This window comes from Tribolium madens, unplaced genomic scaffold (genome assembly GCF_015345945.1).
Source record: "Tribolium madens isolate multiple individuals breed KSU strain unplaced genomic scaffold, Tmad_KSU_1.1 Scaffold_3;HRSCAF=73;Tcas5.2_LG2, whole genome shotgun sequence".
NCBI lineage: Eukaryota > Metazoa > Arthropoda > Insecta > Coleoptera > Tenebrionidae > Tribolium > Tribolium madens.
The window spans coordinates 7,868,480-7,887,248 of record NW_025401006.1 but is presented as its reverse complement, the minus strand read 5'-3'; the positions used below and the strand labels follow the sequence as shown (position 1 = coordinate 7,887,248).

Sequence of the window (18,769 nt, the reverse complement as noted above, 5' to 3'; positions counted from 1 at the left end):
ACCTAGCTTACATCTATGAAAGATAAACAGAATTAAACCCATTGGTAATTCAGCACCCATGAATCCCCTCACGTCCTCACTTTGTCGACTACTTTTTCCAAAGTTCCCATAAACATCGTAATTATTTCAAAGAGAATAAGTGTAAAAGCACTTATAAATTTCGGTATAAATAGCGAGGAAACGCAAGCGCGTGCTTTTATTCGCTTTCAATTCTGCTAACCTACATTTGAACAGTTTGATAAAAGCGCTCCGAGCTTTGAGACGTCGCAAATGTCACAAATTTCGGCCACGTGCTAGGAAGTGGTGTTTTTTTGCTTAAATAGACCTTCACAGGTGCGTGTTTTCCCGCTTATTATTGACGTGACACGTGTGATTGATGTTGCTTTATTATGATTTCCTGCAAGTAAACACTTTTGAATTTCTCTAAGTCGATCAAAGTTGAAATTTTACCGCGAAGTGGTAAACAATCGGTGTCAAAGGGGGACTTTTAATTAAATGTACATCAATGCCAAGTAGTGTCCGATTTCGACCGATAAATTGCTTTCATATTTGGAATTTTATTTTTCAGCCTTCCATTGATACGAGCAGAGCAAAACAATGTCAGGACTGTTACACGAAATTCTCTTTAATTGATATTAAAGCTTACGTTTTAATCAAGGTTTAACCAGTTTTGCATGTCCTTTGAACTACAAACAATACCCTCCTCATAATTAAACTACGCCATAAATTACTAAAATTTTTGTTTCAAAAAAGAAAGCTTTTCCTTTTGATAATAATTAATTAACATTTCGTCTATCGTGATAAGCTTTAACTCAAAAGCTCGTCTCGTAGCTGTCACATTCACGGTCCAACTTTGTGATGAGCCTAAAGTTTCGCTTCTCCATTTATTTTAAAATCTATTTTTGAAGCAAGTGCATAAAATTTTGAGTAAGCTTCATTTTCATGAATCACCAACAATTCGCACTTTTATGTTCGGAATTGTTTTGGATTGAAGGCTCGTTAAAGCAGCCCACCTTGAAGCGAACGGAGGAATTTTAAAGGGCCAATAAATAAAATAAAATACATCGTGACTTAGTAACTTCTAAAAGGAAGCTCAAGTGCATTTAAAACTAACTTTGTTGATAAATACACAATGTATTATTCATTCCCTTAAACTCGTAAATTCGAACTCGAGTCCCATCTCAATTATTTTTTTTACAATATTGATGCGTCACATTTCTTAGCAAACTTATCCAAAAGTTTGATTAGAATTTCCGATTTTTCTTTATGGCGTTGATGAAGAAAACTTTATCGTTTCAGATGTGATGGAAAAATGAACGCGACATCTCCGAAATCATCACTGGCCAAACTCGGCCTTTACCCTCGACCTAAAACTTTGAAAGTCATGGTTTTAGGACAAAGCGGTGTCGGAAAATCAGGTAATTGCTAGAACAAAGTTATTTTTGGATTTGTTTACCACTCTTCCGTTCTAGCGATGGTTGTGCGATTTATTACTAAAAGATACATAGGAGAGTACGATCCAACTCTGGAAAAAGTTTACGCTTTTCACACTGTGATTGACAACGAAATGGTTTATTTTGATATCCTTGATACGGCAGGACAACCACATGTAAGCTTTTTACTCTGTTTGCATATTAAATATGCAAATGTAATTGCTTTTTTTTGATAATTAAGTTTTAAAGAAAAGTTAATTACACTTAGTTTGTAATAATAAAAGTTCGCATACTTGTTATCGCACTGGAAGTAGTCAAGCGCAATCGATTCAAACTTTATTAAAAATGGAATGTTTACAATAATGAGGAATTAGCAGGTGTTATATTATAATTAAAGCATAATATTAACTATTTACAAATATTTGATAAGTTATAGTCAATTTATATGAAACTAAATTGTTTTTTGATGAAACAAAAAATCAATAAATATATTTAAAAAAATTATAATGTAGCTTATTGGAATTTTTACACAACGACATGTAATTTTTGAGGTTCATATCACAGCAGATTACAACGTATAGTGAAATCAGAAATTTGAAATCAGTAACGTATTTGGATGAAATACGTTGATCTACAACAACTGCTCACTTAAATATGGCAGTATGCTGTCAGTGATGGTAAAAATATTGCATTAAAAGTTGCCAAGTTGTAGCTTTGTTTTCAGCTCTTTGTAACACTAAGATAGAAAAAATATTTTTGCCTTTAACGACTAATCAGCAATTGGCATCTTGTTGCCAACAAAGCTGTTTCAACTCATTTGATGATAAAAATTTCGTCATTATTTTATTACATGTAAATAACAAGAACTTGTAATTTATGCAATAGGTATAGCTTTGTTTTTTTATACAATAGCCATTTAATCTCTCTCTCCGTCCTAAAGTGTTTTTTTTACTAAATTTGTTATTGTCGATTTCAAGTTTAGTAGTTAGTTGTAATGATTTCCCGTGACCCTGAGTGTCTGAAAAAAAAACAATTTAGGAATAATTGTTACAATAATAAAAATAAAATTGTTATTTGGGCAATATATCAAAATGTCCAAACCTGATATTAGAGATAAACAACCGTTATAGATTAAGTATCAAGGGATAAGAAGACGAAGCAACGAAGATTTATGAGTGTACTAAAAGGAATTATTATTGAATTTCAACTCACTCAACGAACGAATAAAAGCAATTACATCCGAACGGCAAACACACCTAAGCTTGATTTCACACTAATCAAAAAGGAACAAAATGGGGCATTAGAAAGCAAACAAATTTCGGATAGAAAAATCATTCTGAATAGTTGTAAATACAAGATTTTTTTTTCGTAATTATTTATTCTTCTTGAATATTAGCTCAGTTAACAAGAACAGAATTTTTTACTTTAAACATTTAGGGCTGTATTTGTGTAAATTATTACATATTTGTTAGGCTTAGGAGGTAAAGATTCTAAAAGTCCTCGGCTCTACGAGCAGAGTAGGGCTCAGGCGAGCACCAAGAAGTGTTATTTTATGCTTTCCCGAAACGGTGCGTGTTACGAAAAAAATGGTTTTGTACAAAATTAAAACTTTCTACAAGATGATGGTCTCTGTTTTTTTTTTATATCTCAAATAGTTAATATAGTTTTCGAGACATTCGTTGGCAAATATCATACTATGAATTACGTAATTATTGTTGTAAAAGTTGTGAGCATTGTGATTGGACAGTTTAAGGTCGGCCATTATAATAATGTCAAAAACTAATCCCTATAGATTTTTGGAATCATTCAAAAATTTAATGCATGCAAAAAGATTGAAAAGACCGTCTTGTAGAAAATTTTATAAACATTAATTTCATACATACTCGTATCTACTAATCTTTTTTTTCGAAACACATTTTCGAGATATGAGCGACCAATCACAAAACGGTAACTTCTTGGATCCCCCTTCGAGTCGTTTGTCACAGGGAACCGGGGACTAATATATGTATGTACCTTTTGACTAGTCCAAATCAAAAACTCTGTTCATTGACTGAACTACATACAGAGACATTTTTTTATTAATATACATAGCCCTATGTATAAATTTAAAAAACCGGATCAATTTCATAGGGTTGGCAACCAACATTTCAAGCTCAAAACTAAAATTTTGTGTCAAGTTTGTCAAGAGTCAGTCTTGAAACTTAAAGCGCAGCTTTAAAAAGTCAATACTATTTGTAATACTATGTACACCAAAGTAGATCGGGAGATATGGTCCTCTCGCATGGCCCCCACAATCGCTAGACTTGGCACTTAACGAATTTTTTTGAGGATATTTAAAAACAAATATTTATACTAATGTTCCAATGCAAAATGTAGAAGAGCTGAAAGAACGTATTCGTACAGAATGTAATAATATAGATTCTGAATTTATCAGGAATGCAGTGCGGGGTTTTCAAAATCGCTTGGATTATTGTTTAAAACTGCAAGGAAAGCATTTTGAACACTTGCTTTAATTATTTAATATTTTTTTTTGTTTTGATAAACTTTAATTTTTTTAATTAATATTTAATTACATTTACTTTATTGTTTTTAAAAGTTTGTCTTTTATTTATCGATATTAAAGCCTTTGTAATATTGGTTGCCTATGCCTAGACTAAAGAGTTATGTATACTAATAAAAAAATGTCCCTGTATATGAATTTTAAGTACTTTTATAGTTGTTCTAAATTGTATAAAAAGGAGTGAATTTTGTAGAAAAATGTGATGATGCTGAAGTCATTGTTAAAAAATGTGCATTGCATTACTGAAAAATATCTATAAAGATATTTTTTTAGTCGTTATTATGATTAACAACAAAAAAATGAAAAAATAAAAGGCATGTGATGATCTAAGCCTTTATTGTTTTAGAAAATTAACATGAAGTTTGTTGGGCTTTTTATTATAGTTTGCAAATGTTAGTTTTGAAGTATTTGTTTTAGGAAAGCGAATGCTTGGCTTTGGAAGCGAACATTCGTTGGGCCGAAGCGTTCATTCTGATGTACTCCGTGACCGACAAATGCTCCTTCGACGAATGCTACCGTCTCAAATTCCTCATTAACTATAACAAACGACGCCGTCGTCTCGGCGGCACTTCCAAAGACCCCATTCTCGACGTCCCTGTCGTCCTCGTCGGTAACAAAATCGACCAAATGGAAGACCGCATGGTCACTCTCGAAGAAGGCCAACGCCGTAGCAAAGAAATCGGCTGTGTTTGCTTCCACGAGATTTCCGTCCAGGAAAGCATCGACCAAGTGTGGTCGGTTTTCCGGGACGTTTGCCGCTTTTGGCGCGTACAGAATAAAAATCCCAAGATGAGGAGAAGTGGGAGCGAAAAGGAGCCGATGAGTCCTGATAGCGTTAAGTTACTTTGTTCGGCGGCGGTATCTCCCAGTGGGCTTATACCCAATTGTAGGATTGGGATGTTCAGTCGGAGGTGGACGGAAGTGGAGTTGGAGGAGGAGGATGAGGATGAAAGTAAAGAGAGCAATGCAAGTAGTCCCGGAGAAAATATTCCGTTTAGGGAGAGGGCATCGACGGATGGACATCTACAGCAGAGACCGTGGAGGTGGAGGTATCCTCCTATTGGGTCAGGAGGATCGCAGGATTTAAGTGCCAGAGCTGAGAGGAGGATGAGCATTTCTATGAGAGGGAATAACGCCAGCTATTAAGCAGAAATTCTGCTTTATTGAATGATGCAGTTAGGATTTTTCAGACATTTTAACATCAGTTTTAAAATGTACTTCTGAATTGAGATATTGACTATGAAAGTCTTAGGTGCAACACGTTGTACTTATATTTATTTTGGAATTAAAACGACAATAAGAGCTGGCGAATTTAAGGATAAAGCACTGATTTATCAACTAACTAATGACCACATTTGCTGTGATTTAATGTTCGTCGTAACATAATCAAACAAAATGTATATGTAAAAATATTTATTCTATATTAATGTTTTATGAATTCGTATCCAATATTCATTCCATTGTGATGTTTTAAGGTGTTATAATAAAGATAAATAAAGCAACTCTTTAGTGGTTTATTTCTCGCGATTCAAGATAAGACCAAAGTACATTTGCTTGAGCATTTTAGCTAATTGTCGTAAGATTTATACTTTTTATGTAACATGCTAACATGTACGGTGCGATCAAAAAAAAAAATTAGAGTAGGTGTTGATTAAAGTCCTTCAGATGGCAGTCCTGATTTTTGACATCAAATGTCAGCGAAAACTTTGACAAGTTTGTTTTTAGTTATTTTGAGTGAAATAATGTTCACTTTAGAGCAGAATATTTTTATTGTTGAAAGTTATTACAAAAGTCTAAACAAGACTAAAAGAGTGAATGGTCATTTTCACTTTCAGTGTGTGGAAAATTTCCAGCCAAATTTCCAGCCAATGTGTTGCCAACTGTAGAATATTAATCGTAGCCTACTTTAATTTTTTTTTTTTTGTTCGCATGGTATCATAACTTAATGATTTACTGGTTGCATAACATTCTTGTGCGTTTAGTTGCCTAACTAGTTTTATTCTTTCAACTGTCAAAAATAGGTTGACACGTCGTTGACATTTAATTACAAAAATATTAACATTACGTATTTTGTGTTAAACAAGTGTTTTTTTCTCTATTGAAGTGGTATGAAAAAATTGTTTTCTACATTATATTGTACCTTTGCATGTCTCTTTTTGTTAGCACATTTGTTTCGCTTTTTCTACGCCTTAACCCTAAACTCGTGTTCTCTTACAATTTTGAAATATTCATTCCATTTCCAGGTAAATCTCTACAATGACTACTGTCGAACAGCCCTGTTACACCCTCATAAATGTCCCCACTGATACAGAACCCTACAATGAAATGCAACTCAAAATGGATTTAGGTTCGTGAACCTCTTTTTCAACCCTTTCTTATCGTTCGATTTTAGAGAAGGGTGATGTCAAACAAAAAGTTGAAGCCCTAAAGAAAACCATTCATATGATCCTCGCCGGCGAGCGTTTGCCACCAGGTCTGCTCATGATCATAATTCGCTATGTTCTTCCTTTACAAGACCACACCGCTAAAAAGCTACTTCTCATCTTTTGGGAGATTGTCCCCAAGACATCTCCTGACGGTAAACTTCTTCAAGAAATGATCCTCGTTTGTGACGCTTATCGCAAAGATTTGCAACACCCTAATGAGTTTCTAAGAGGCTCAACTTTACGTTTTTTGTGTAAATTGAAGGAACCTGAGCTTTTGGAGCCTTTGATGCCCTCAATTCGGGCCTGCTTGGAACACAGACACTCCTACGTGAGGCGCAATGCCGTTCTTGCGATTTTCACGATTTATCGAAACTTTGAATTCTTGATTCCGGACGCGCCGGAATTAATTTCGAATTATTTAGATGGGGAGCAAGACATGTCTTGTAAGAGAAACGCGTTTCTTATGCTTCTTCACGCCGATCAGGAACGTGCCTTGTCTTACTTGGCCTCGTGTCTGGACCAGGTGACCTCTTTTGGGGACATCCTTCAGCTTGTTATAGTCGAATTGATTTATAAAGTTTGTCATAGTAATCCATCTGAACGGTCCAGATTTATTCGTTGTATTTACAATTTGCTCAATTCGAGTAGTCCCGCTGTACGATATGAGGCTGCGGGCACTTTAGTCACCCTCTCGACAGCCCCCACTGCTATCAAAGCAGCCGCCAGTTGCTATATTGAACTTATAATCAAAGAAAGCGACAACAATGTTAAACTCATAGTTTTGGATCGTTTAATCGCACTTAAAGACCATCCAACTCATGAAAGGGTTCTTCAAGACTTGGTCATGGATATCTTGAGAGTCTTATCAAGCCCTGATTTGGAAGTGCGCAAAAAGACTCTCAATCTGGCGATGGATTTAGTCTCGTCGCGAAATATTGAAGAAATGGTCTTAGTTTTGAAGAAAGAAGTTGCGAAAACTCACGATGTTGAGCATGAAGATACCGGAAAATATAGACAACTGCTAGTCCGGACTTTACATTCTTGTTGTATTAGGTTTCCAGATGTTGCGGCGACTGTTATTCCGGTTTTGGTCGAATTCTTATCAGACACAAATGAGCTTGCAGCTGTTGACGTTCTGATTTTCGTCAGAGAGGCGATTCAGAAATTTGATAATTTGCAGCCACTTATAATTGAGGTAAGGAAATTGGAGGTTTTGATTCAACAGAAGTGAAAAAAGTTGACGTTTAACTGTCAATAAAAAACGATCACTGGATGCTATAATTTATATTAAAAAATACTGTTATTTATGCAGGGTGTTCGGTCCAAATCGCCCCGGCTGATAACACCTAAACTTACTTCCTTTTTTCAAAAAGTAAATATTTAAGTAATAATATTAATTCTTGGCTTTCTTAATAAATGTATCAAATTTTTCTAGCACATCCGGTGTTGCCGGAAGGGCTACCAAATTTAGTTTTTCAAATAGAACACCTATGTTTTTTTTTTCTCGAAACAATAATAATTGGCATAAAAAATACGGTAAACCACTATTTATTACATTTTGCGTAATACTAATAATCAGAAAACATCTTAAATCTTAGAATTCTATAAGGAAATTGGTCGCGTAACCTAATTTTTAACAGAACATTCAGATTTCCATTTTCTTGTTTTTCACTAAGATCCACAGGTTTTTTAGTTTTAAGAAGCGAACCTGGTCGTCTCATTTGTTTTTGAATTCGACTAAATATTCAACATTTGGGTGAACTCTATTTGGGTTTTTTCTCTATACTGTCTTTCAAGCTGATCTACCAATTCGTCGTAATTATTATCATCCATTATTAAAAAATCTCAATGAGATTTATTAACAAATTAGGCTTTGTCAAAATAACAATTAAACGATATCCAAGCATATTGCTTTTTGCATGAATACCTTGACAAGTAAAATCCGCCTACGTTGCAAAATTTGCTAATAAAATTCTAAAATTTAAATTGTTTTCTGAGTGCATTATGTAAAGTAAAATGTAATAAATAGTTGTTTACCATATTTTTCATGCCAATTATTACTGTCTCGAGCAAAAAAACATAGGTGTTCCATTTGAAAAACTAATTTGGTAGCATTTCCGGCTACACCGAATGTGCCAAAAAAATTTGATGAATTTACTTAGAAAGCTAGGAATGAATAGTATTATTTGAAAATTTAGTTTTTGAAAAAAAAAAAAGTAAGTTTAGGTGTTATCGGCTGGGGCGACTTGGACCGAACACCTGTATAATAATAAAACGTTTTGTAATGCCCACAATGGATTTTTTACGAAACTATAGTAAATTGTTGGTTTTTTGTTCAAAAATAATGAAGATTTTCTTGCTTCTTTTTCAGAAACTCCTTGAAGCTTTCCCTAATATAAAATCGGTGAAAATCCACAGAGCCGCTCTCTGGATTTTAGGCGAATACGCTACAACAGTGGCTGATATCCAGGCTGTACTCAAAGCAATCAATCACACCTTAGGTGAGGGCCCTCTTCTAGAAGCGGAGCAGCGTTTAGTGGCCGGAGACTCCGAAGAAGCCACCCAAACAAACCCAGCACAACCCTCCAGCACTCTCGTGACCTCTGATGGAACTTACGCGACCCAATCTGCATTCAATACTATTCAGTAAGTATCAATCACTTACCTGGATGCCGGTTTGTAAAATTTCTCGGGTTTAGAAAAAGCACAAAAGAGAAACGGCCCCCGCTCCGTCAGTATTTAATCGACGGTGATTTCTTTATCGGGGCTTCCATTGCGTCAACTTTAACTAAATTGGCTCTAAGGTATGGGAATTCGGTTAAACCGGTTGAGAAGAATCGGTTCGATGCCGAAGTTATGATGATTATGGCCGGGATTATTCATTTGGGGAAATCAGGTTTGCCAACTAAAGCAATGACGAATGATGATAAGGACCATATTTTGTTCTGTTTGCGAGTCCTTTCAGACCGGCAACCTACCATCATTAAAGTCTTCACAGATCTGTGCCGACAAGCACTTAACGATATGTTAGTCGCTAAAGAAATCGAAGAAGCACTAAATCAGAAAGCTAAAGAGAAGGCTGGAAATGTTATACACGCCGATGATCCGATTAATTTTATGCAATTACAAGCCGACAAGTCGGGTGAGTTAGGAGAAAATGTTTTCGAAACGTCGTTATCACAAGCTTTGGTTGGTGGTCGTGGTGGTAGCACTGATACAAATACTGGTGTTAATAAACTAAACAAGGTGACTCAACTGACCGGATTCTCGGACCCTGTTTATGCCGAAGCTTATGTCCATGTTAATCAGTATGATATTGTTTTGGATGTTTTGATAGTCAATCAGACGAATGATACTTTACAAAATTGTACTCTCGAGTTGGCAACACTGGGCGACTTGAAACTGGTGGAAAAACCGCAACCGGTGGTTCTCGCGCCGAAAGATTTCTGTAATATCAAAGCCAACGTCAAAGTGGCTTCGACTGAAAACGGGATTATTTTCGGGAATATTGTTTATGACGTCACGGGAGCGGCGTCTGACCGAAATGTGGTGGTTCTGGATGACATCCATATTGATATTATGGATTACATAGTCCCTGCCACTTGTAGTGATTCCGAATTCAGGCAAATGTGGGCTGAGTTTGAATGGGAAAATAAGGTTTCGGTTAATACAACCTTAACCGATCTTGCGGAATATTTGAAACATTTGATTAAAAGCACTAATATGAAGTGTTTGACACCTGAGAAAGCTTTGTCAGGGCAGTGTGGTTTTATGGCGGCAAATATGTACGCGAAATCAATTTTCGGAGAGGATGCACTTGCCAATTTGAGTATTGAAAAACCGTTCAATAAGCCTGATGCACCAGTTACTGGACATATCAGGATCAGAGCAAAGAGTCAGGTTGGTAGAACTGATTGTGAGTTACCAGTTTTAGTGTTTGTTGTTGCAGGGAATGGCTTTGAGTTTGGGTGACAAGATAAATATGACGCAGAAAGGGCAACAAAGTAAAGTTATTGCTGCATAATTTGTATTCTATGATTGTATTAATAAAGTTTTATTTGGAAAAAACTGTTTTGATTTTTCTCTTTCTGTAACGATGTTTATTTGATTACAAATACAGTTTATTAATTACAAATAAATTTGTTGGAAACGAAAATAAAATAAGATAAAAAGTACCATCAGGGAAAAAGCGTTGGTGGTTTATTCTTCTTCTTCCTCCTCGTCGTCCTCTTCCTCTTCTTCTACTTCAACCTCCTCTTCTTCTTCCTCCTCTTCGGGTTCGGGTTCAAACACAGGCTCCTTGATGTCTTCATCGTCATCAGCAGCATGTTTGCCTTCTTCTTCACCTTCAGGTGTTTCAGGATCGCCCTTCTTTTTGCCGGGTCTTTCACCGAACCATTTGGGAAGTTTAGCTAAAATACCAACATTTTAAAATCTGCCTCTGGAAATTTTGTCACAAGCAAACAATCAAGCAAGTCTTACATTTTTGTCTCGAATCGAATTGTCCAATTTTGTCTTTCCAGAGTTTTTCATTGATTTCCTTGGTGATTTCTTCATAACCCTGTTAAAACGTAAAACGCACACTCAGACATTGCACAGTACAGTTTTGTGATTAGAAAAAGGACACGAGACAAGTTATTAATAGAAAAATGGGCACAACAAAAAACGTATATGCCCACTTACTTCTCGACCGGCTTTCGAACTCGCCGACTTTCTCTTTCCAAACTTTTTCCAAAAGTTCCATATTTAGGTGATCAAAACCCTAATAGAAATCATATTTACGGTCACAACGTAACTGTCGGTCCTTTTTTTTACTAATTTTGGTATACTTACACCTTCAAACAATTTTTTCTTGTCGTCGTACGATCTGGTGTCGACACGACGCTCATATTTGGAAGCTACTTGGATCTTAGGCTGAAAAAGTAATCAAACATTAAATCATTTGAAAAGACAAGTTATAAAAACATACAGGGTATTTGCCAGTGAGAGCCTCGGGGTCCAAGCCCTTCTTCAAGGCCTTGTGCCTGAGTTGCTGCTTTTGTCTTTCTTTCAATTCTTTAAGCTAGAAAAAATATTTTATCTCATGTTTTTATTTTACTTTCCTTGCTTACATCATAGTCCTGACGTTTCTGCCTTTCTTCCAAATCATATTTTTCAGTTTCCAGTTTAACGATGCAATCCCACAATTCTTGAGCTTTTTCCCGGAGTTTATCAACACTGAGACCATCAAGAACCAAAGGCTTGATACGAATGGACAGAGAAATTTTCTTTTCTTCTTCCAATTGTTCCTTGGTCTTGTTCCTTTCAAGTTGCGCCGCGCTCAAGTTCGAGGAAGGATCACGTTTGGTGATGGTGAAGTTGGGTCCTTTGTTCTTATTTTGATCTTTCAGGGCTTGCATCATAGCTTGACGTTTCTTCTCGGCTTCTTCCAACCGTTGTCTCTTTTCTTCAATATCACGTTGTTTCTTCTCTTCAATTTCGCGGATACGGCGTTCCTCTTCTTGCTTCTTCCTTTCAGCCATCTTTCTCTCTTCCTCGGCACGACTGATTTTACGCTTGGCTTGTTTCTCCTTCAACTTCTTGAGTTCTTCTTCTTCCTTGGCACGTTGTTTGCGCCATTCCGTGATGTACTCGCGAAGTTGTTCATCTAAGTCGGATCTTTTTTGATCTTGACGTTTGATGAATTCTGGATCGCCAGCTCCTTCCCTGTTTGTTTCGACAAATTAATACATTTTTTAATGAAAATGCAGTTGATGCAAGTAGCGCAAAATGACCATTTCTGCCCTTTTAATTTTGTTTCTCAAACTAGAAATTACGAGTAAATTTAGAGGCCAATTTAAAGCTGTTATGCTTTGGGCTTTTCTCTTCTATTGTGAGTAGACAAAAATTAATAATAGAGCGCATGAAAAGCTGGAAGAGTCGCTGGAAATATCTTCTTCTAGTGGTATTATTGCAGAAAACGAACACAATGCGAAGTTTGACGAAGCCAATCCAAGCTTAAAACGGGTTACTTTACGTATTTAAACATTTTAGTTTAAATAAGTAAAGTTTTAAGCGGTTTTGGACTTACTCGACTTTGGTGGTTGTTGTTGTTGTAGTCCTGTGGGGTACACATCACAAAGGGCAGGGGCGAGGTGAAAGGAAAAGAAAAATTACAAAATAAAAAATATTTTAAAACTGGAACAATTTTCAAAAAAAATTTTGGAACAAACTCTAACTACATCTCAGGTTTTACTCTACCAAACAGTGACTTGGGTTGAAGGGTTTACTTACTTTCTGTAAAAGAAAAAATAGGTTTTTATTAGATGGATATTTGCACAATGGACAATTAGAAAAAAATCAACGCACGGTTCAAGTGCGTTTTTAAGGTAATTGGGACACTTACGTTTCTACAACTTCCTCTTCCTCCTCCTCCTCTTCGCTAAAATATTTGAACAGTTAAAAAATTACCGATTTTTTTACATATCTCTAATAGCCAAGGAAGCCCAAAATAAATAAAACGACAAAAATAAAAATAACGCAGAAGCACCTAATTATCGTCGCTCGAATTAAAAATACTTACGAGTAGACTTCTTCCTCATCAGACATGGTCAAAGGCGTTTAGGAAAAAACTCTGGAAAAACAAACACAGTCAAAACCCCGAACTCAAATGGCGTTTTAAGCACAGGTAAATATATTAAGTATTGCCTAATGTTCTCGAATCTTGGACACAAAACAAACAATTGGTTATATTTAGGTATTGTACCGATCCAAGAATTTTCTAATTTTAGACCCTTAATTGGATTTGAGTCAAATTTTGTTAGGGAATAATTAATTAAAAAGTGTCTTAAATACAATAGGAGTTTTATGTAAAATTTTAACTACTAGTAGTAATGTAAATTATACCAGGGCTAGCGTGTGGCTGTATTTGGCAGCGCTACTTGGACGAGTTATTCTTGGCTCGGACGTCTGCACTTACAGCTCCCAAAATAAATTTAACATAAATCTAGATTTTAACAGTAACAATTTTATTACTCGCAAGAACAATACAAAATTATAAACAAAAAACTAACAATAAAAAAAAACAAAAAAAAATAAAAACGACCATTTTCATGGCTCTATACTAGTACATATAGTAGATTGTCGAAATTGTGAAATCTGGATGCTAACATACTCGCTCTCAAATCTCCTTTTGAGAGGGTGAAAGAGCGCTAGTGTGAAAATTGTGCAATTTTATATTCGTATTCTTTTTTTAAAGAGATTTTAGTATGAGTATTAGCTATGAAAAGGTCTAGCTGTGTAAAAATGTCACTTACAACAAGTGGATGACAAAAAGCGGTCCAGGAGCACCACACAACTCAGGGAGCCCGCAGTGACTGTCCTATCCCCAGGTCAGCTCTACGGAGAAGAGTCCCCTTTTGCGCGCGCAATACACCCACACTTAAGTGTTGCATTTTTATTTAGAAACAGAAATATAGGCGAAAAATATGACACTTGTATGAAATTGATATCTTGTCGCGTTTGTAAATAGAGCTTAATTAAGTGGTAAGATTGATTAGTACATAAAATGTGCTAATTACAAATAGCAATTTACTAAATCTTCATCTCGAAATTGACTGCCAAATTATGTCATTTATCACTGTTGAAACTAATTTTGCACTAGTGGGTGCCAAGAAATTCGCATTTTTTACGTTTTCGAAAATATTTATTTAGGAATACAGGAAAGGAATTTTTTTTGGGTTCATCCTTCTCTTACTCTCCCCTTATAAGGACCGGGCTTAGCCACGATATAGCGAGTAGGGCAGCGCGCAGTCTATTCTTGTTCCTCCCCACTTTTCCAACATAAACTAGAATATCCTTATTTCCAGTTTTTCATTTTCTTCTTACTTTGCACAGAACGAAAACGAGTTTTTTTTAATAAAACAAACTTATAACAACCAAATTTTTATTAACGTTATATACAAAAATAAATATTTTCAAAAAAATGACACAGTCATGGCTTCAATAGCACTTAATATCTGTATTGAATTGCGGAGGACAGTCAAGGACAAATTACTTCCTATTATTTTAAAGCTCAGTTTTGTTTTTACATTTGAGGAACTTTTAGATTATAGTTGCCTATTCACAGCAATTTTAAACAGATACCAGCTACCTACTACAAATATATTATAATTTTTTCTAAGTGAATCGTCTATTAAGGAATAAGGCCACCCAATATTTCAATTTAAAATTTATGTTTATCACCATCTAGAAGTGTTTCTATTCCCATTGACCAAATCAAAGTATTATCGTTGGAAACAGTGACTGCAGACGAAACGCCATCATATGTATTTGAAGTACTTACTAACCCCCCAAACTCCAATTTTGATTGGTCTAGAAAAACAAAGTCAATAAAAACAACAAAAGTGTTCCATTCGTACTTAGATTCCATTTTAAACCCGTCGTTGTGGCATACGTTGGTGATTTGAGGGGGATTAAGGCACACCATTCATTGCTTTTCCTCAATTTTGAAGGAATTTGAATTGTGTGATCCCCGTCTGGTAATAACCAGGTGATTGAATTTGATGCGACTTGATAAACTTTAAGTTTTTTTAGAATTTTCGGTGCCTTACAAAGAGTATTAATGTTAGCTATGATTTGATCAAATCTTCCACAAGTATCTGCAATGACAAAAACTGACTCAAGCTAAAAAAAATAATTAGAAAATAATATGGCCATAAAAAATTATCTGTACTTGTAGATTTTGTGCTATGCAAGTGTTATTCAATTCGATTAGGGCTTTAGTGAAATCAGTGTTGTTCTGATCGGGTGTTTTAACAACTTTTGTTACTTGATTTTGTGCAAAGTAATCTAAAACATCTTTTGACAACGAATCCATGTCTCCGGTAATTAGGTCAGGCGGGTGAACCCCCTCGTAATCCAAATGGTGTGATTTCAGCCACGACAACCACCTACTAGTGCCCCCATCCACCGTTACCCTAACTTTAGCTAAAATCCTATTTACTTGAGGAGACTAATTTTTCGCTACTTAAATCACTACCTTGGTTCCACAAATTGAGCAAAATGCTTGGAGGCAAGTTAAATTCGGTATTTAAAATGAGAACAGCGTGACCAGCGCTCGGATATGAACAAAATAAATCTTGACAAGGGTTCCATATCTCACTCGTACCCCCGCGATACATTTTCTGGAAAAATTAGGTCATAACAAACAGGGCACAAACGGGTATCTCACAGATAAACTGTAACACATTACAAGAATTTTTTTACGAATTTTTTTAATTAGGCTGTAAACATAACCTAGAAATTGTGACATTGACAGATAAACACGTGGACAACTTAAAAGCACAAATCACCACATTAAGAAACAAAAAAGTTTTTTTTCAAAAAAATCTAATTATTGGAAATACATATTTGACTACGAGACTTACCTGCAGCTCGTGTATACTAGATGTTAATTTTTTAAAGGCTGTGTTGTATATATTCGAAGACTGTTGATTAGATATATTACAAGTATTTGTAATTGCCCCCCCACTCAAATAAATAATTATTGAGTTGATGTGTAGGGATAATGTGATAAAATGACCTTTATACTTGCAATTGCGCACTTTTAATTTTTTTGCTAAATTTGAATTTATTTTTTGTTTGGTTGGCTACATACGTTGTGATGTCATTTTTTTTTAGTAACGTCAAATAAAATTTTTGATTTTTTTGAAATGAACATTTTTTGGACAAAGTAAGGTCTAGTTTTCGTTTATTGTAAAATAATAAAGAGCAGTTTGAATTTGAATTTTTATTCGTTTCACATACAAAAAACTATCAATTTTTCTGTATATTTAGGAACACGAATTTCTCAAACTCTAGACCCTTGCAAAATGAAAAATGGTGAATATGAAGTAAGAAAGTATTTATTTGTATGACATGAACACAAACTTACATCTCCTAAGTTAAATGTAGTATTTACGTACTAAAAAACTTAAACCTAGTCACAAACGAATATGTTTAAGGAGAAGGCACATTAAAAAAACATTACTCAAAAACTAAAAACTGGAGAAAAAACAGCTCATTGCAGCTGAACAAACTTGGAATTTCAATAACAAATTATTTAGAATTTTAAGAAATTTGCAAGCGTTAGCCTGCATCATCAAACATGTGCCCAACAATATTAAAACACATCATCGACACATAAGTCTCTTCTACACCTACAACAACACTTAGACAGGTTGCGAGTGCGCCCCCTTCTTCCCGATCAAACTCTTGTGGATGTGTGGAATGACACCTCCTCCGGCGATAGTGGCCTTGATCAAGCTGTCCAACTCTTCATCCCCTCTGATGGCCAACTGCAAGTGTCTCGGGGTGATTCTCTTCACCTTCAAATCCTTGCTGGCATTTCCGGCCAACTCCAAAACCTGCAACATAGACAGTCCCAATCTAGACCTAACCTAGAACCCTCTCACCTCAGCTGTCAAATACTCCAAAATCGCGGCAGAATACACAGCCGCGGTGGCCCCTACGCGTCCATGGCTCGTAGTACGGTTCTTCAAGTGACGATGGATCCTCCCAACGGGGAACTAAACAAAATACCGGGGGCGGATTAACCTAACCTCTAAGGTTGTTCAGGGGCGCAGAAGTCCCAAAGACACTCACCTGGAGTCCGGCACGCGCCGAACGAGACACCGCCTTGGCTTTTGCTTTGCCCGAATCTTTGCCTGCTTTGCCACCAGCCTGAAAACAACACAAAAAATAGTGACGAGTGATAAGCCGCACAAAGTGCGTCCTGACATGGGGGGAACTACAAAATTGAAGTTTCGAGTGTGAAACAAAGGTTTTTGGGGTAAATTTCGATAAAATTACTCACCATTTTCGTTTAGACGCCACTAACGCTTTCGCTGCACAACTCTTACAACGGCTTCTCACAACGTAGCCCGCCAAATGATAAATTTTAGCCAACGAACGGTGAGAGTTGGGGCACGTGACCTGGCTTGACCAATGACAGGAAAAGTATGATGCGGCTAGATGTGATGTCTATCGATTGGGCAATGGGGAAAGCTTGGCTTCGGTTTTTTAACCTTGAAAAATTCAAATTTGGAGGGAAACGGATAAATAATTATTTATTAATATTTATTGTCTAAGAAAATTGTTTAATTTGAGTTTCCGGGTTTAAGTTAAATAGCACTTTAAAAGTTTAACAATGTTGAAAAATATTGCCTAATATTGAGCAAGTTGTAGCCGTTTTTAACACGCGTTTAAGTTTTCTCAACCGCTTTCAAATTTTCAAAATACACAAACAGCATCCACAAATATTTTAAAAGTGCTGGAAAATGCTCCTACTAAAATGCTATGTCGATTCTACACCAACTTCACTTAAAAAGCGATAGAAAAATGACGGCTTTTTTATTTTTATTTGAAATTTGAAGGGTATACAAACTACATAAACCTACAATTTTTGAATATTTTTCAAGGCGTTTATATCAAATTATGTGTATTGTCCTTAGCAGATTACATTTAACAAACGCAAATCTTGTAAAATTGCACAAATTTGAAGAATGCATTTTGCAAAAGTTGTTCAATTTTGATACAATTTTGTGTATTGTTGATTGCCTAGCATTGCGGTTTTTTTCTATTTACAAGACGATAAAGAAATTGTTTAACTACGAGTGAAAAAGTTAAGTTAACGAGTGGACTTTTTTCAGGACTAAATAAACAATTTTTATCGTCGTGTATAATATTTCGTTTTATTTTGTTCACCTATCAGAATTTCTTAGTCACTTTATTTCACTAGACGATAAAAGACTACTTTATCTACTAAAATTAGTTGATAAAAGCACTCTTTAACATTGAGTACAAAATAAAAGGTTTAAAAATGCGATCAAAAAAAGCGATAACGCGATGATTAAAGTCCTTCAGATGACAATCCTGATTTTTGACATCAATGTCAGCGGAAACTTTGACAAGTTTGCGTTTTATTCTTTTTGAGAAAAATAATGTTCACTTTAGAGCAGAAAATGTTTATAGCTGCATAAAACGAAAACGGTAAATGGTCATTTTCAATTTCAGTTTGTGTGGAAAATTTCCAGCCAATGTGTTGCCAACTGTAGAATTTAATCGACGCCTACTCTAGTTTATTTTATTTTTGATCGCACGGTATAACTTTTATTTTGTACTCAATGTTAAAGAATGTTTTTATCAACTAATTTCAGTAGATAAAGTAGTCTTTTATCGTCTAGTGGAACAAAAGTAATTTTTATCCACTGTTTATATTCCACTTTTATTATACACGACGATAAAGATGCTTATCGAGTCGTGAAAAAAGTCACTCGTAAATTTAACCTTTTCACTCGTAGATAAACAATTTCTTTACCGTCTTGCATAAA

The 18,769-nt window shown here is 35.4% G+C and overlaps 5 protein-coding genes across 9 annotated transcripts; 2 read left to right on the top strand and 3 right to left on the bottom strand.

Moving 5' to 3' along the window:
* The first annotated feature begins 212 nt into the window (after nucleotides 1-212).
* LOC123007607 (ras-like protein 3) lies at nucleotides 213-5,489 on the top strand. The gene is made up of 4 exons (XM_044402992.1): nucleotides 213-333; nucleotides 1,300-1,418; nucleotides 1,473-1,609; nucleotides 4,411-5,489. The coding sequence occupies exons 2-4, from the start codon at nucleotides 1,313-1,315 to the stop codon at nucleotides 5,137-5,139; spliced, it is 972 nt and encodes a 323-aa protein (XP_044258927.1). The 5' UTR covers nucleotides 213-333; nucleotides 1,300-1,312; the 3' UTR covers nucleotides 5,140-5,489.
* Nucleotides 5,490-5,977: 488 nt separating this feature from the next.
* Nucleotides 5,978-10,506, top strand: LOC123006924 (coatomer subunit beta). The gene is made up of 6 exons (XM_044401848.1): nucleotides 5,978-6,099; nucleotides 6,237-6,340; nucleotides 6,386-7,614; nucleotides 8,791-9,065; nucleotides 9,119-10,319; nucleotides 10,369-10,506. The coding sequence occupies exons 2-6, from the start codon at nucleotides 6,250-6,252 to the stop codon at nucleotides 10,441-10,443; spliced, it is 2,871 nt and encodes a 956-aa protein (XP_044257783.1). The 5' UTR covers nucleotides 5,978-6,099; nucleotides 6,237-6,249; the 3' UTR covers nucleotides 10,444-10,506.
* Nucleotides 10,491-13,811, bottom strand: LOC123006925 (troponin T). 4 transcript variants are annotated; one of them, XM_044401850.1, is made up of 10 exons: nucleotides 13,715-13,785; nucleotides 12,982-13,032; nucleotides 12,805-12,840; nucleotides 12,693-12,695; nucleotides 12,490-12,519; nucleotides 11,531-12,125; nucleotides 11,389-11,481; nucleotides 11,253-11,333; nucleotides 11,103-11,181; nucleotides 10,491-10,831 (listed from the first exon to the last, which is right to left on the bottom strand). In XM_044401850.1, the coding sequence occupies exons 2-10, from the start codon at nucleotides 13,005-13,007 to the stop codon at nucleotides 10,620-10,622; spliced, it is 1,155 nt and encodes a 384-aa protein (XP_044257785.1). In that variant the 5' UTR covers nucleotides 13,008-13,032; nucleotides 13,715-13,785; the 3' UTR covers nucleotides 10,491-10,619. The 4 variants fall into 4 exon arrangements, with proteins under 4 accessions (XP_044257785.1, XP_044257784.1, XP_044257787.1 ...); XM_044401849.1 differs by lacking the exon at nucleotides 11,103-11,181 and adding an exon at nucleotides 10,902-10,980; XM_044401852.1 differs by lacking the exons at nucleotides 12,490-12,519; nucleotides 12,693-12,695; nucleotides 12,805-12,840 and having other exon boundaries at nucleotides 13,715-13,811.
* Nucleotides 13,812-14,329: 518 nt separating this feature from the next.
* On the bottom strand, nucleotides 14,330-15,954 carry LOC123007484 (thiamin pyrophosphokinase 1). Of its 2 annotated transcripts, none has more exons than XM_044402806.1 (5): nucleotides 15,827-15,954; nucleotides 15,439-15,583; nucleotides 15,133-15,386; nucleotides 14,819-15,083; nucleotides 14,330-14,771 (listed from the first exon to the last, which is right to left on the bottom strand). In XM_044402806.1, exons 2-5 carry the CDS (start codon nucleotides 15,578-15,580, stop codon nucleotides 14,623-14,625), a joined length of 810 nt encoding a protein of 269 aa, XP_044258741.1. In that variant the 5' UTR covers nucleotides 15,581-15,583; nucleotides 15,827-15,954; the 3' UTR covers nucleotides 14,330-14,622. The 2 variants fall into 2 exon arrangements, with proteins under 2 accessions (XP_044258741.1, XP_044258740.1); XM_044402805.1 differs by lacking the exon at nucleotides 15,827-15,954 and adding an exon at nucleotides 15,631-15,739.
* Nucleotides 15,955-16,285: 331 nt separating this feature from the next.
* Nucleotides 16,286-17,387, bottom strand: LOC123007082 (histone H2A.V). Its single transcript, XM_044402116.1, has 4 exons — nucleotides 17,254-17,387; nucleotides 17,043-17,120; nucleotides 16,853-16,966; nucleotides 16,286-16,804 (listed from the first exon to the last, which is right to left on the bottom strand). The coding sequence occupies exons 1-4, from the start codon at nucleotides 17,254-17,256 to the stop codon at nucleotides 16,610-16,612; spliced, it is 390 nt and encodes a 129-aa protein (XP_044258051.1). The 5' UTR covers nucleotides 17,257-17,387; the 3' UTR covers nucleotides 16,286-16,609.
* Nucleotides 17,388-18,769: the final 1,382 nt, after the last annotated feature.